This window comes from Xyrauchen texanus, chromosome 5, assembly GCF_025860055.1.
Source record: "Xyrauchen texanus isolate HMW12.3.18 chromosome 5, RBS_HiC_50CHRs, whole genome shotgun sequence".
Lineage (NCBI taxonomy): Eukaryota > Metazoa > Chordata > Actinopteri > Cypriniformes > Catostomidae > Xyrauchen > Xyrauchen texanus.
In genome coordinates, this window is record NC_068280.1 from 3,875,139 (window position 1) to 3,891,931 (window position 16,793).

Below are 16,793 nucleotides of genomic sequence, written 5' to 3' on the forward strand. Positions count from 1 at the left end.
ATGGTGCCGATCACAGCGGAGTTTGGCTTTGGGAGAAATGGTATCAAAACTGCATCTGATAAGAAACCTAATTAAGTTTTTACATTGAAACCTGTTTGAGCCAAAAGATTAGAGTCTCTAATTTCATCCGATATGCCATTTGTAAAATTTTAGCGGATGATCGCGAAACGCCACACTGCTAAACACAATTCGCACATGTACTTTAGCAAATTTCTTCTTTAGAAAATCAATTAATTCATTGAAAAGCTGAAAAATGTTGCTTTCAGATGATTTACATGAAGTTAGGATGAAAATAAGGTGCATTTCAAACTGTTCTGAGACCAGTGCAGACATGTCATTCACTAAATAGGGAGCAAGGGAGCGTCCTATAACTTTCTATGCAGTTAAATGTATTTAATCCAAACATTTTTATGATTCCTTTGATTAGCTAATAATGTTTATCTCTTATGTTTCGGCCTTGTAGACAGACGTAAAGTCAGACCCGAAGATTATCCAAGATGTGTCCTTGGCAACAGACAGCCTGCTGGAGAGCTTGGGAGCATTAGCAGTGGAGGTAAGTGCACCCTAAAATACCCCTCACCCCCTTTTAGAAACAGAACTAGACACCAGGGTGAAGTGTTTAATCCCACGCTCATCTTCCCAAATGTTCTTATCCCGTATTAGACCCATAGATCTGGATTAGTCAACACAAAACTGCAAATGCAATAATGCTTCTTGAAGCTTTTGGCCAAATCAATCCTATAAGAATCATTGACTTTAAAGACGTTTACATCCATTTTTCTTCCACAATGTGAGTTATTTCTAACTGAAATGGGCTAGTGAACTATAATGATTAGATCAAGTGAAAAGTGGGCATTTCATAGTAGAATGAAGCCATGTCATGGCAGGGGAGGGGTTGAAAAAGGGCTTGGTGACATCAGCCGAGAAGTAATGTCGCTTTAGAGGTGGAGCCAGTTATTACACTTTGAAAAAAGTGAATGGAGACAAACATTTTATTTCTTAGAAATAACATGCACAAATTAATCATTCACTAGAAGATCAGGAACGTGAATTAAGAAAGTAAACAGTCAAACTTTATGTAACGGTCAAAAAGCAGGTACATGCAGAAAGTACGACCTTCGTTTTTTGTCTTTCCTGAAACACTAAATCATAGAGTTTTACTTTGCTTTGGGACAAGTAATAATTACTGAGCGCTCTGCATTGCCCTAAAAAGTTACATCAACAATAAATAGCTATTTTGGTTAGCATCCTACTGGACACTTGACATATTAGCCATACTGTTGATGAGGACCTTCCAAAGCCACCCAACTTACTCAGCCCACTTCAGTATCGCTGCTCCCAAGTATTTGGTGTCTAGAGTTTAGAAACCAAATCTGAGCAAGAGTGCTAAGTGAGTTAGCAGGAGCAGCAGCAGCTTGCCCTATCACAAGACTCTGGCTCACAGCTCCTGCCAGCTCTGGGCAAAAGTGCTGAGCTCTGTAAATGTGAGGTAACATGCATTGAGATCTCGAAGGGACTTTTCCTCCTCTGTCCTGTTTCTACATCACACAGGGCATTTGTTGACTGGGAATTTGTATTATAAGCAATCCGGTTTTCCAGTCCGGCATAGTTTCATTGTTTGAAACAGAATTTGAGTAAATGCCGACGCAGCACTGACTGGCAGTAGTTCCTCTTTGTTCTCACATAAGAGCTGAACTATAGTAACCCTTGCTGAAGCCAATGACAGAGAGGTTACTCCAGGTTGTGCCTTATTTCTCGAGTTATGCGGACCTGTTTGCATGCTGGTCTGGCATCGAGGGCTTTTTCATATGCCTCTTATAATAGCTTACAAGGCGACAGATGTAACAATAAGTCTCTTCCATTATTAACGATCCACATGCTGAGCTAAGTGTGGAGTGGGCGTAGAAACCTCACTTGATGATCTAACAGGATACATGACTCCTGGATGATGTAGCCGAAGTCGAGCTTGATAGTCAGAACCTTTTCATTGAAATGCACTTTACTGTTGCAGAATTACAAGACGTACATGTGCACAAGAATGTAGCATTACTTAGATTCCTGCTATCGGGTGAGCTCTTTGGGGAACAAAAATTCCATGTTAAAGTGAATAGATGATTTTAAGGGTAACACTTTACAAAAAGGTTTCATGTTAACTTATAGGGGTGGCTCAGTGGTTAGCACAGCAAGAAGGTCCTGGGTTTGAGTCCTGGCTCAACGGGGCCTTTTTGTGTGGAGTTTGCGTGTGTTTACGTGGGATTCCTCCGGGTGCTCCGCTTTCCCCCACAAGTCCAAAAACATGTAGGCTAAGTGAATTAGAGACTCTAAAACTGCCCCATAGGTGAGAGTGAGAGTCCCTCAGATACTGGGGGTTGCGTCAGGAAGGGCATCCGGCAAATATGCGGATCACGGATGGTCCGCTGTGGCGACCCCTCATGGGAGAACAAACAAGGAAACGCACGCTTGGAAAACTCCCATGAACAGGATTTAATTATATGTAGAATATTACATTAACCAAGAATAATAAATGCTGTGAAAGTATTCATAATGCATTAACTAATATTAACATTTACTAGTACATTTTGTGCATTAAAAGTACCATATATATGTAGAAATGAACATTAATGGAGATTAATCAATGTGGTTAAGTATTGTTCATTGTTAGTGTGATTTTGGGAATTGCACATGACAAAAGTGTTTTTAACCCTGTGAATAATATTGAATCATCCTTTACAAACCTGACCGATTATAACCCATAATCAAACATTCAAACAAAGGTTTATGTAACACGTCAAGCCATGGGTTTAATGCAGAATGAAAACAATCTCACTCTTATTTACATCATTTCGTCATTTTCACAATACGTTTTCACATGATTCAATGATTGCAATTGAATGTCTGAGAGTAGGTTATCGTCTTTTGTTCTCTCGAGCTCTGAAGAATGACCGATAGTAACCTCTCTTCACAGGCATGCACAAACGTGTTACAGCAGCGCCCCAGTTCAGCTTGTTGCCAAGCAAGTGGCACAAGACTCTGATTTTCATAAACTCCCTTTCATACCTCTCCAAGCACTGGATTAGCCTTAAAAACACAAAATTCATGCTATACATTCAATTTTGTGAACATTGTTTGTGTGCAGCGCAGACCTACTTGAATATACACAAATACTGTCGAAAGGCTTTTTACAGATAATTCAGAAGAGCCTTTTTTAATCTTTGAATGCGGATTCAAAACATATATAAGAACATACGTTTCAAGGAATAATTCATCCCAAAATTAAACTTCTGTCATTATTTACAAAAACCTTATTTTGTTCCAAAACCTATGTGCTGTTATTTTAAATGTGGATCATAAAAACAAGTCAGACATCTGGAGAGAATAAGCATATTTCTCTATTATTATTATTATCATTATTATGTTTGGGTTTAGTCATCATCAGTAACACCCGTCAGCTGACACTGACAACACTTTTATAATAATAACACCCTGTGACACATCGGAGATGTCCAAATGCAGGAAAACACGTGGACTGAACACTCGCTTTATGATCCTCACCTAAACAAAAACATAAAAATAAAATCATCTAATGGGCATGGATCGTCGTCATGTTTGCACACTGGAATTTTCTGTGCGTCCCCCATTTCAGAATATTAGTCTTATCAATTTCATGCAGCTTTAATAATATATGGTTTATTGCAAAATAATTTGTTACGCACAAACATTAAATGTCATGCAGTGTCTAGATGTTAATAAAAAATGTTCATGCGCTATGTCACGAAAAATTTTATGCTTAAAACGTTAAAGTCTCTTGATATGTAAGTCAGGCATATGAGGTATCATTTGAAAGCTTAAAATCTGAACGTTTAAGAGATAACCATCACTTCTGCATTTATGTTACTTAAAATAACAAAATAAGGCCTAAACGTATTTATGTTGAAAATTAGCGCCCTCTAGAGGTAATGGGTAGAAATATTTATATGAAAATAAAAGTCCTTTACATAGAACATAAATGGACAAGTCATATATCAAATGAAAGCTCTCACTCTCAGGAATATAACTGTGCATTTAAATATGTTGCCCTAATATCACAGTTCGAAAGATTTTCAAAAGAATCATAAAGTGAAATATGATTTCTGTCATAAGTCATCAAATACAAACATCTCTTATATGCTCCGTTAACTGCTGCTGAAAGCCCCAAGTTGCCCCAAGTAGCCAAAAACTTTATATTTGCTTTTACTTTTGATAGTTTTCTAAAACACGAGCTATTGTTGACTTGTCTGTGAGCTTGCTTGGCTGAATTATCGAATGTTATATCTTAGATGTCCAGAACAAAATATGCTATCCAGAAGGAAAAGCATGCAAAATATATAATTAGAAAATAAATATTTGACTATTGATGATCAAATGTTTTAAATCCTCCCTCTCAAAGCGGAGGATCTCAGCTTTTTAATGCCGCTTAGATTGAGCTTCTAGTCCACTCAGCGGCCGAGATAGTCGATGAAATATCAAGGGTGGTGCTTGAACTGAATATTAGACTGAATGTCTATGGACGAGCACATCTGTGAGGGCTAAAATGCTTTAGAGTGCCACCTAGTTTTCAGATCTGCCTATTGCAATGGAATATGATAGAGAATTGTTTTTTTTTTTTATATATATATATATATCTTGCTGCCAACTAGTGGAATAAAATGTGACTTTTCAAAGTGAGGTAGAGTGAACAGAACCAGAATGTTTACAAATCAAAAAAATAAATAAATAAATATATATATATACATATTCTTTTTTTTATTATTATTTTTATCATAAGATTATAAACACATACAATATTATTTATGAATAATTCTCTGAAAAATGAATATATGTGAATGATGAGCTTTTAAATTTGAGTGTGAACAATTGCGGCCGGCAGCCCAAAATTGCACCAGAGTTTAAGGGGTTAAAGCTGAAGTGTTTAATATTTTCAATGTTAAACATTCCCTCCTATCCCAGCTTTATTTCCAGAGACAAATATAAGTAAGACACTTGTAGATTTATTCTCGCTAATCTTGTAAACACTCGCTTAGTCTTGCTTTCAAAACATTGCTGTTTGTTTGAGCCTCCCGACCAGCCCGACACTGCAACATTGGCTCAAATAATGGCGAGAGTTTTGGGCTGGGACTACCAGTTTGTTCTACCAATTATAAATGAGGGGAGTGTTCAGGAAACGTGCGTTTTCTGTCACAGGTGGTGCAGAAATGACACACTTCACCTTTAAGTAGTTCCTACTTCTACCTAGATGTTTTACGCTTAAGTGCTAAAACATTTCTTTGCACATCTCAGTTTGCGAGTATGAAGAGCTGGCGAGACATGCGAAACGAGATCCGGTATTTGACTGGAAACAGCACACAGTCCCCCAACCACATGTATCAGGCCGTGTCCCGGATCGTCTGCGGCCATCCCGAGGGCGGAGGTCTAAAGATAAAGTCCCTCAATTGGTACGAGGACAACAACTACAAGGCCCTGTTTGGTAATTACGGCAATGACAGCGACGATGAGTCTCTTTACGACAACTCCTCCAGTGAGTGAATTCATATATCGCTTTCTTTTAAGAATTGTAGGGCTAAAATGATGAACAATGCTAACTTGTTTACAAACCTTTTTGTCTTTCCTTTAGCGCCCTACTGTAACAACTTAATGAAAGGTCTGGAGTCAAGTCCCATTTCTCGCATGATCTGGAGGGCACTGAAGCCGCTGCTCATGGGAAAGATCTTGTTCACGCCAGATACTCCGGCCACGCAGAGGATCATCCAAGAGGTCAGGACACAGCTAATGAGCATTTTGTGATAAATCAAGTAAACTAGATATGCACGAGCCAAACTGTGTGTTTCGCTTTGCTGTCTGTCTGTAAAGTAAACCGTAATTCTGAGTTCTCAAAGTTTACACACGTACAACCATTATAAGAAACAGCCTTGCTATATTTTGTTCTCGGTTTACCAGACTTTATGCCACAAGTCTAAAGTGTGGCTATTTATATACCATCTTAACTGTATCTCTCTTACTCTCAGGTCAATAAGACATTTCAAGAGCTGGGAGTGCTCAGGGATCTCGGAGGCATGTGGGAAGAGATAAGACCCAAAATCTGGAACTTTATGGAGGACAGTGAGGAAATGGACCTGGTTCGGGTGAGTTACACATAAAAAAGCATCCTCTTAAACCAAGAGACTATTGAAAAACAAAATAACCTCTTACTGCATGGTTTAGCTGCGAGTAGCTCAAATGTGAACATGCTGCCTCCTTTTGGACATAAGTGGTACTGCATGCTAACTTCAAAGCTGAGCTCACATGGCACACAACGCGTAGTGCTATGCAGGATGCACACTTATTCAAACCCCTGGGGAAAAGTAGGACTCATTCGTGCCTCTGTTGCAAAAATGAAAAAGTGGTATGTTTTTTTTTATTGCAACAAAACTCCAGGCCAAATCCCAATATGTCTTGGCATGACATTTAAGGTCAAGCTGGTAGTGTGTAATAAAAGTGTTTTTTGTTTATTTCATATATTGATGCAATAATTTGTGTTATTTTTCATAATGCAAAACTGTTACTTAATTAAATGTTATTTTTCCCAAACAGACACTCCTCCAAAACAACGCTAGCGCTCGCTTCTTTAATGCCAAGCTAACTGGGACAGACTGGCGTGTGGAAGATGTTTCCAGTTTTCTGTCCAAGTCATCAGAGGACACACGTCCCCACGGGACAGCCTACACATGGCGAGAGGTGTTCAATGAGACCGATCAGGCCATACAGACCATCTCCCGATTCATGGAGGTATACATACACAAACCATGCACTCATTCTCATGCCATCCCAGATGTGTATGATTTTCTTTCTTGTGCTGAACACAAACAAAGACTTTTAGAAGAATATCTCAGCTCTGTAGGTCTGTCCATACAATGCAAGTGAACTTTAAAACTCCAAAAAGCACATAAATGCAGCATAAAAGTAAACAATACGACTCCAGTGGTTTAAACCATGTCTTCAGAAGTGATATGAGAAATGGATATCAAAGTCCTTTTTTACTATAAATCTCCACTTTAACTTTCACATCCAATCTTCATGCATATCACCACCTATTGGGCAGTGAGGAGAATTTATAGTTAAAAAGGGCTTAAATATTGATCTGTTTCTCACCCACACTTATCATAACACTTCTGAAGACATGGATTAAACCACTGGAGTCATAAGGATTTATGCTGCCTTTATGTGCTTTTTTGGAGCTACAAAGTTCTGGTCACCATTGACTTGCATTGTATGGACCTACAGAGATGAAATATTCTTCTTAAAGGCTTTATTTTCCGCAGAAAAAAGAAAGTCATTCACATCAGGGATGGCATGAGGGTGAGTAAATGATGAGAGAATTTACATTTTTAGGTGACCTATTCCTCAAAGTGGGCATCACATCATCGTCGCTAATCAATTGAATGATTCTAAGAAAACAGAATCAGTTTGTACCTCATTTTGTTCCTCTTATAGTGCTTAGTCTTTTATTGTTCTGGGTCACTGTCAGGTCGGCACATCAGACAATGAAACAGTTCTCAGTTTGCATATAATTTACACTAACGAATCAATTATGCTATGCCAAAGAAGTCTTTGCTAGTTCAAAACAACTGAATTGACCTCGTTATAGTGTGATATAATCTTGTAAATTGTCCCACTTTACCCAAAAACCAGAATCGACCATTGTTAACTCGGCCCTGACTGCTTTCTGATGAACTGTTCTACTTCTTCCCTAAAGTGTGTGACCCTGGATAAGTTGGAACCGGTGGCTAATGAGGAGCGTTTGGTAAATAAATCCATGCGTCTGTTGGATGATCGCAAGTTCTGGGCTGGGATAGTGTTTCCTGATATGCAATCCAACACAGCCGAGCTGCCGCCCAACGTCAACTACAAGATCCGTATGGACATTGATAATGTGGAGCGCACCAACAAGATCAAGGATGGGTATGAGACTCCATATTTCTATGGTAGTGATTAAGCTGAATTTGGCTAATCATTCATTCTTATAGCTTCTTAATACTTGACACCGCAAATGCTACTCTAAAACTATTGTGTTTGCTGTAGCTATTGGGACCCTGGTCCTCGGGCTGACCCGTTTGAAGATCTCCGCTACATCTGGGGCGGCTTTTCCTACCTGCAGGATGTTATTGAGAACGGAATCATCCGGGCACTGACAGGCAGTAAAGAGAAAACTGGAGTTTACCTCCAGCAGATGCCTTATCCCTGCTATGTGGATGACATGTAAGAACTGTCATGTTGTAGTCTTTAGTTCTGTCTTATTTACTTCTTATGATCACAGATTCACAGCTCACTTGAGTAACCGTTCCAGGCTCTGTTCCGAAACCTAGTGAGCTGCCTTGCTGTCTAATGCCTACTACATAGGCAGCTGCCTTGTAAGGCTGCATCCTAAGTGAAATGGAACCTCATAAGTGACCTATTTGTAAATCTAATAAGCATAAAAATGCATAGGACGTACTGCACAAGTATTGGATAAAATAGTCAATTATTATAACTATTAAAAATAGATATATTATTATAATATTAGCATATTAATGATAACGATTGCATTCTCCGCAAAGGAGAAAAAAACGAGTTATCTGTCTTACATTTTTAGAACAGGCCTTACGTCAGGAGCGCATCTATGTTGCCTTAAAATGCTGCCTGTGTAGTGAACTCACTTGATTTTGGAACTGAGCCTTAGTCTTACATTATACCAGCTTTCTATCTTTCTGAAAGTCTAACCACCCTGTCTCCTTCGCTCTAGTTTCTTGCGGGTCATGAGTCGTTCAATGCCTCTGTTCATGACTCTGGCGTGGATGTACTCGGTGGCAATCATCATTAAAGGTGTTGTGTACGAGAAGGAAGCTCGACTGAAGGAGACCATGAGGATAATGGGTCTCGATAATGGAACCTTGTGGCTGAGCTGGTTCATCAGTAGTCTGATCCCACTGCTCATCAGCGCCGCCCTACTGGTGCTCATCCTGAAGGTAAGAAGCGTCTTGATTGAATTGAATTGAATGGAATTTGATATTTACATGAGCAGCACGGTTTTCAGTAAAATGTGTTCATAAAGTGGTAAACTGAATTACAAAAATCGAGAGTTCTGGCAAACTTGCTGCAAATTTGGCACTCATTATTTTCACCCACGGCAAACTCTTCATTGTCGCCAAAGGTTTGCTGCAGGTTCACCACTACCGGTGAAAAGCTGCAAACTTCCGGCAAACATTTGTGGCTTGGCTTTTGCTCGTTTGTTGCCAAGTGCATTCTCTGTAAAGCAAAAAAGTGTCTCTAACATTTGTTTTTTCTATTTTTTTTGCCTCAGATGGGAAATCTTCTCCCATACAGCGACCCTGGTGTAATCTACTTGTTCCTGGCTTCCTTCGCTGTTGTGACCATCATGCAGTGTTTCCTAATCAGTACGCTGTTCTCACGGGCTAACCTCGCTGCTGCCTGCGGGGGTATCATATACTTCACCCTTTACCTGCCCTATGTCCTGTGTGTGGCCTGGCAGGATTATGTGGGCTTTGGGGCGAAAGTGGTAGTGGTAAGTGTCAATCATGTCATCTGTAACGATAGAGCGGTATATATCGGCCAGGAAGATTAAATTGACCGATATTTGGCCATTTTGAGAATATCGGCCGATGATTGTGCACGATAACGGCCACCCATATCTTTAGATATCGGCCATTTAAAAACCCTAATAGGTCGGACTCATTGTTGCCTCGTCATTTCCTTTTTAATTCTATTTATACCATACTCCACTGAACGTCTTCACTTCTCTCTCTTCCTCAGAGTCTGTTGTCTCCAGTGGCGTTTGGTTTCGGCTGCGAGTACTTTGCTCTGTTTGAGGAGCAGGGGGTTGGCATTCAGTGGAGTAACCTGCTCTCCAGTCCCATGCAGGAAGACAGCTACAGTCTCACCACATCCATTTCTCTCATGCTTTTTGATTCTGTGCTGTACGCCATCATGACCTGGTACATTGAAGCTGTATTCCCTGGTAAGCGTTTACTGGCCATTTTGGCTCAAATTCATACTTGTGAGACATCAGAGAGCTTTGAGATTTTTGATGATGTAAAACATCCCTCTCACAGGTCAGTATGGCATTCCCCGTCCATGGTACTTCCCTTTCACCAAGTCATACTGGTGTGGAGAGAAATGTGGTTGGACTTCATCAGCACCCACCAACAACAAAGAAAATGCTGAAGGTATAGAAACATTACCAAATTTGACAGAATATTAGCGTTATTATTATCTTTTAAGACTGTATAAAAAAAGATAGTTGAAGCTAGTCCAAATGAATGGTTTGATTGTCCTTCTAGCTGCATGCTTTGAAGAGGAACCAGCCCATCTGGACCCTGGTGTTTACATAGAGAACCTGGTGAAGGTCTACAGCAATGGTAAACTGGCGGTGGACGGTTTGACTCTGGGCTTTTATGAAGGTCAGATCACCTCCTTCCTGGGTCACAATGGTGCTGGAAAAACCACGACTATGTAAGAAAAAACACTTAAGATCTTTAAAACACCGTTTCTTATCTTTCGTACACATTAAATGCTCAGTATGTCTTTTTTTTATAGGTCTATTCTCACTGGCCTATTCCCACCCACCTCGGGGACTGCATACATCATGGGCAAAGATATCCGGACCGATCTAAATACAATACGTCAAAACCTGGGCATGTGTCCGCAGCATAACGTCCTGTTTAGCATGTACGTCCCAACGAAAACCATTTTTGAAGCTATTTTGTTATACATGCAACAAGATCTAGAATGAGAACCAGTTTCTTGTGTTCCAGGCTTACTGTGGAGGAACACATCTGGTTTTATGCGAGTTTGAAGGGGTTGCCTGAAGAGAAGGTGAAGTCTGAGATGGAGCAGATAGTGATGGATCTCGGCCTGCCTCATAAACGCAAGTCTCGCACCAGCCAACTCTCAGGTACAGAAATAAAGATGAACATTAAGTGTTATGTTAGCTAGAAGTATTTACTTTGCTAGATTATCCAAAATGACAAGAATGCAACAATAATAGACGTACCTGCTATGTTCTACCAAAGGTGGAATGCAGAGGAAGTTATCAGTAGCGCTGGCTTTTGTTGGAGGTTCAAAGGTCGTGATTCTGGATGAACCCACTGCTGGAGTTGATCCTTACGCTCGCCGTGGCATCTGGGACCTGCTGCTGAAGTATCGCCAAGGTAGATACCATAGATTCTGTCAATACAAACGTTGCAGTGTTGGTCTTCCTGAGAAGTTCTATAAAACCGTGTGTTCATTTTCTTCAGGTCGCACTATCATCTTGTCCACCCACCACATGGACGAAGCCGATATCCTGGGCGATCGCATTGCCATCATCTCCCATGGAAAGCTGTGCTGTGTAGGTTCCTCTCTGTTCCTCAAGACCCAACTGGGAACGGGGTACTACTTGACACTGGTGAAAAAGGACTTTGATCTCTCTGCAAGCTCCTGTCGCACCTCCAGTAGCACCGTGTCCTACTCCAAGGGAAGTCTTAAGAAGGTATGAAGCCTTGTATGGAAGTATCATTGGGCAGAGGAGTTGGACTGGTTGATATCTTTGCAATTTTCTCAATTTCTTGGTATCATATTTGTGTATTTTCATTCTCTCTGTAGGAGGACGACATGTCTGAGAGCAGCTCTGATGCTGGGCTGGGCAGTGACCATGAAAGTGAAACCACCACCATAGGTAAAGTCATCTGTATACATACACAAACATCTCTTCAGTTCACAATCTCATAAAGACGATCAGGTCAACATCTACTCATACATGCGTTTTCTCAACTGTCTCCATGTTCTAGATGTCTCCCTGATCTCGAATGTGATTTTCAAGCACGTTCCTACAGCCAGACTAGTTGAAGATCTTGGTCACGAGCTCACTTACGTTCTGCCGCACGAGTCGGCCAAAGCTGGAGCGTTTGTGGAGCTCTTCCACGAGATAGACGATCGGCTCACGGACCTCGGCATTTCTAGCTACGGCATCTCTGACACGACCCTGGAGGAGGTAACATATTATTATTACCCCAAAAATCTATGATTTATTTCCTTTAATGCAAGATGAAAGTGGATATAATTGACTTATTTTTGTGATAATTTGAGCAGATATTCCTCAAAGTTGCAGAGGACAGCGGTGTTGATGCCGAATTATCAGGTAAACAGTTTTCACTTTCATTGTTGGGAATGCTTCAAGTTCACATTTACTAACAGCATCTAAAGTTTCAAATCTTATGTTGTCGTACAGATGGAATTATACCTGCTCGCAGGAACCGCCGACACGCTTTTGGCGACCACCAGAGCTGTCTGAAGCCTTTTACGGAAGATGACTTTGATTTGAATGACTCAGAAGGTGATCCAGGTAGTTCTTTTACCCATCCTTCATCCATCCCACTTTAAAGATATTTTGAGCTCCGAACCATCTCATAAACAGTATGTGTTTGAAGGCTGAAGTATATGTGTGCTCTCGCCTTGCTTAAAGGAGTTGTTCACCCAAAAATTGTTCCATAGCAAATTGCTGTTGTTTGTTCTTTGTGATACAAAAGGAGGAATTTCAAGAATATTCCAAAAACGTCAAAAAACACCTTAAACTATTGGCTGAACTATTCCTTTAAGTACAGAATGAGTGAAATTGCAGCTATTATTGTATGTGGGCTATAACTGGAATAAATCTGCACCTACAGAATCGCGTGAGACAGACTGGTTGGGCGGTGCTGATGGGAAAGGATCGTTCCAGGTGAAGGGCTGGAGTCTGAAGAGACAGCAGTTTGTGGCTTTGCTCTGGAAACGCTTCCTGTATGCCCGACGCTCCCGAAAAGGTTTCTTTGCTCAGGTATAGTCTTCCCTAAATATATAATGAGATGTTTGCAATGGATTTTGCAATTATGTAACACTTCCTAATCATCTCCTTAAAAATATACGTCTTCCAGATTGTGTTGCCTGCTGTGTTCGTGTGCATTGCTTTGGTCTTCAGTCTCATCGTCCCTCCTTTTGGAAAGTATCCCAGCCTTGCTCTGGAGTCCAGCATGTATGAAGAGCAGTTCACCTTCATCAGGTACACATGACACACCTGAGTTTTGGGCTATGTTTGGAATTAACAACTAGCTTACTACTGTATTTACTTAACACAGTATACAGTAAGTCTGCTATTCTTTAGCAATCTTATACATACTTTACACACTTCATTAATGTTTTTTCCAACAATGTTGCTATTTATTTTTACATCAGATAACGAAAATGTTGTCATGCAGTTTCCATTAAGTTTTCATTAACGATAATAACACTGTTGTCTTCTCACTATAGCAATGATGCACCAGAGGACAGACATACAAACATGCTGCTTGAATCTCTAACGGACAGTCCGGATTACACTGAACAATGCAAAGACGAACAGACATCTATGTGAGCCCTAAAACCTTTTCCACCATATCACACTGCTGCAGTCCAAATCAAAAAGACAAAGACAATCATTCGTTTTTGTTTCTGTCTTTTGTAAAACAGCCGCAAATCATGTCCGATTAAAGATGAAGAGTGGACGGTTCCAGAGATTCCTGAATCTGTTCTGGATGTGTTTCTGAATGGGAATTGGAGTATGGAGAACCCATCGCCTTTGTGTGAGTGTAGTTGTGAAGGACGGAAAAAGATGCTTCCAGAGTGTCCACCAGGAGCCGGTGGTCTACCACCCACTCAGGTGAACATATTCACCTAATATTATACAATATGTACTATTTTAATTCAGTACTCCTTAATTATGTATTATACAGTATCATTGTGGCTATATTTGCTTTACACAGGTTTCAAAGTGACCACCACATTTAAATGAATTATCATTCTGTGTGTATTTACGCAATAGAGGAGTCCCATAGCAATGCTTTGGTCTCGCTGCTGCAAATAAAAAAATGTTTGGCTTTAGCTATTTTAAACAAAAGTTAACAATAGCGATTGGAGACAGAGTATTAAGGTTTAGACTTTTAGTTTGTTAAACAAAAGTCGTGAGCCTGTCCATTTCCTTGAGTTTGTCCAGTTCCCCGAGTCTGTCCAGTTCCCGAGTCTGTCCAGTTCCCTGAGCCTGTCCATGAGCCTGTCCAGTTCCCCGAGCCTGTCCATGAGTCTGTCCAGTTCCCCAGAGTCTGTCCAGTTCCCTGAGACTGTCCATGAGCCTGTCCAGTTCCCCGAGCCTGTCCATGAGTCTGTCCAGTTCCCCCGAGTCTGTCCAGTTCCCTGAGACTGTCCATGAGCCTGTCCAGTTCCCCGAGCCTGTCCATGAGTCTGTCCAGTTCCCCCGAGTCTGTCCAGTTCCCCCGAGCCTGTCCAGTTCCCCGAGCCTGTCCATGAGCCTGTCCAGTTCCCTGAGGCTGTCCAGTTCCCCAAGTCTGTCCAGTTCCCCGAGGCTGTCCAGTTCCCAGAGCCTGTCCATGAGCCTGTCCAGTTCCCCGAGTCTGTCCAGTTCCCTGAGGCTGTCCACGAGCCTGTCCAGTTCCCTGTACTCATTGAGCCTGTCCAGTTTCCCGAGCCAGTTGACGAGTCTGTCCTGCTTCCCGTGACTTTCGAGCCTGTTTGGTCCCCAGTGACTGTTGATGATCCTGTCCAGTCCCCAGCAGCCATTCACCAGTCTGCTAATCTCTGTCAGGAGCCGCTCTTTAGATGGGGGCTCTGTAACACTTGGGAAGTTCTCCTCCTCACACCTTGTTCCTATGTGATAAATATTAATTTCTTTCTTTTCTGATTGTCCATAGATTAAAGTCACCACCACTGAGACCTTACAGAATCTGACAGGAAGAAACATTTCTGATTACTTAGTGAAAACATATGCTCAGATTATTGGGAAAAGGTGGGTTCAGCAAATCCAGAAATACCGTTTAACTTGACGTTCCTTCTTGGCACCTAATAGCAGTTAACTCTTGTTTTCTTGTCTTGTTTTCTCCATTCAGCTTGAAGAACAAACTCTGGGTCAATGAATTCAGGTACACTTACCAATTCAGATCCGTTATAATGCAGCACATAATTATGATGCATTTAAACTTCATATTCAAGGAATGAGGACTCAAATCTTTTTGATTGGCTGTTTTACAGGTATGGTGGATTCTCATTGGGTGCCATAAGCTCACAGGCCCTTCCTCCTGGTGATGACATCACCGATGCCATCTCACATATTCGTAACCGCTTCAGTCTTCAAGCGGTACGTCACCTTCGTTTGCTCCACAGACAAGTTGGTTAATCAGCAAATAGGGGCCATGTTGTTGCCCGATGTTTGGGATATATGCCCTTTAACCCAAGCTTTGTTTGCTACCCATAGGGTACTGCTTCTGACCGCTTCCTGGGAAGCCTGTCAACATTTATCCAAGGTCTTGACACCAAGAACAATGTCAAGGTGAGTACACTGCATTCTGACTGGATGTACTATTTATCTGACCATGTCTGTCCAGTTTATCGTACACGTGTTGAAAGTTTGCACTCTTTGTACAAATCTTTCACAAGATTTCAAGTGCTTGATTGCTCAAATATATCTAAAACCCAGCCAAGTCTCCTTCATTTCAAAATAAGAGTCCCTGGTGTCTTTCAGGCTTGTTTAGTGTTAAAAATCCAACATTATGCACCTAATGTTCCTTTTTTTCGGACTATTATTGGGATTTTGGTTTAGGAAAAAAAAACACATCTGGGATTTTAGTTATTTTGGACTCCTCTATGTCTGTGCCAACTAAGAAAATAGTTGTTGTAATATTCTATTAATTGATTTTAAAAACTACCGACCGATGAATCGGTTATCATCTTTTTCCACCAACTTAGTTATCTGTATATGCCAAATCCATTATCGATTGAACTCTACTTACAATGGAAATGAATGGGGCCAAACGTTAAAATACTCGCTGTTTCAAAAGTCCAGCCACAAGATGCAAACAATGCATGCTAACATGATTTTTGTGCGATAAAATCGCTTACTAACATTTTCAGTGTTAACTTATAAAATTTTACATCTTCGTTGCCAGGATGACCGGACGCCCTAAACCCTTTAATCCCAGTAAACGAATATTTAAACAGCTTTACATCTCAAATGATACACAAGTTTTGACAGAAGCATTAATGTAAGTGCTTTTATACATTTGTAAGCTTCACATTTCTGCCTCGAAACCCTCCAAAAATTGGCCCCATTCACTTCCACTATAAGAGTCTCACTGTCACAAGTCGAAATGCATTTTTGTGGAGCTCAACATTATGCCACGAGATTAACTTTTATTGAACCCGGAATATTTCTTTAATGACATTTGAGGCCAAATTGATTCTATTTTAGTCCATTATTATGTCCGAACTCACAAACATGATTGCACAATTTTGAGGGGCTTTAAAGGCTTTCGTTGTTCTGTTTGAGTAATCTCATGATTGTCTTCTCCTTGTGTAGATCTGGTTCAATAATAAAGGTTGGCACAGTATCGGAGCGTTTCTCAATGTCATGAACAATGGCGTCTTGCGTGCTAATCTGCCCCCCGGCCTGGACCGGTCAAAGTTTGGAATCAAAGCCTTCAACCATCCGCTCAACCTCACCAAGGAGCAGCTCTCGCAAGTGGCACTGTAAGTAACAATGACAGCAAATTGGGACGTTTTCATTCTAGAAGTTTCTTGAGTCTGCTTTATGTCAGATTTTGATTAGTTTTTGTTGGTATAAACGCTGTTTTGTGCTCTTGGGAACTATATAATATAGGGGAAATAGAACTCCGTTTCGCACCAAGTAATTGAACCGAGTGTGAAAACAGATCTTGACCTCTGAC

The 16,793-nt window shown here is 40.8% G+C and overlaps 1 protein-coding gene across 2 annotated transcripts in view; it reads left to right on the forward strand.

The window, feature by feature from the left end:
* LOC127643727 (phospholipid-transporting ATPase ABCA1-like) overlaps positions 1–16,793 on the forward strand; it is a 41,889-nt gene that overhangs the window by 17,207 nt on the left and 7,889 nt on the right. Inside the window, exons 8-36 of one of the 2 annotated variants that reach the window (XM_052126564.1) lie at positions 464–553; positions 5,317–5,554; positions 5,651–5,790; positions 6,042–6,158; positions 6,607–6,801; positions 7,769–7,974; positions 8,095–8,271; positions 8,795–9,017; positions 9,353–9,574; positions 9,823–10,027; positions 10,122–10,235; positions 10,350–10,521; positions 10,606–10,737; positions 10,824–10,963; positions 11,082–11,219; positions 11,307–11,539; positions 11,653–11,725; positions 11,838–12,040; positions 12,139–12,187; positions 12,278–12,391; positions 12,714–12,862; positions 12,960–13,084; positions 13,333–13,431; positions 13,531–13,720; positions 14,766–14,860; positions 14,961–14,993; positions 15,103–15,208; positions 15,326–15,400; positions 16,427–16,596. In XM_052126564.1, coding sequence (XP_051982524.1) covers positions 464–553; positions 5,317–5,554; positions 5,651–5,790; positions 6,042–6,158; positions 6,607–6,801; positions 7,769–7,974; positions 8,095–8,271; positions 8,795–9,017; positions 9,353–9,574; positions 9,823–10,027; positions 10,122–10,235; positions 10,350–10,521; positions 10,606–10,737; positions 10,824–10,963; positions 11,082–11,219; positions 11,307–11,539; positions 11,653–11,725; positions 11,838–12,040; positions 12,139–12,187; positions 12,278–12,391; positions 12,714–12,862; positions 12,960–13,084; positions 13,333–13,431; positions 13,531–13,720; positions 14,766–14,860; positions 14,961–14,993; positions 15,103–15,208; positions 15,326–15,400; positions 16,427–16,596 — 4,223 coding nt within the window. The remainder of the gene's footprint in view (positions 1–463; positions 554–5,316; positions 5,555–5,650; positions 5,791–6,041; positions 6,159–6,606; positions 6,802–7,768; positions 7,975–8,094; positions 8,272–8,794; positions 9,018–9,352; positions 9,575–9,822; positions 10,028–10,121; positions 10,236–10,349; positions 10,522–10,605; positions 10,738–10,823; positions 10,964–11,081; positions 11,220–11,306; positions 11,540–11,652; positions 11,726–11,837; positions 12,041–12,138; positions 12,188–12,277; positions 12,392–12,713; positions 12,863–12,959; positions 13,085–13,332; positions 13,432–13,530; positions 13,721–14,765; positions 14,861–14,960; positions 14,994–15,102; positions 15,209–15,325; positions 15,401–16,426; positions 16,597–16,793) is intronic. The other variant, XM_052126565.1, reaches the window with a different exon arrangement.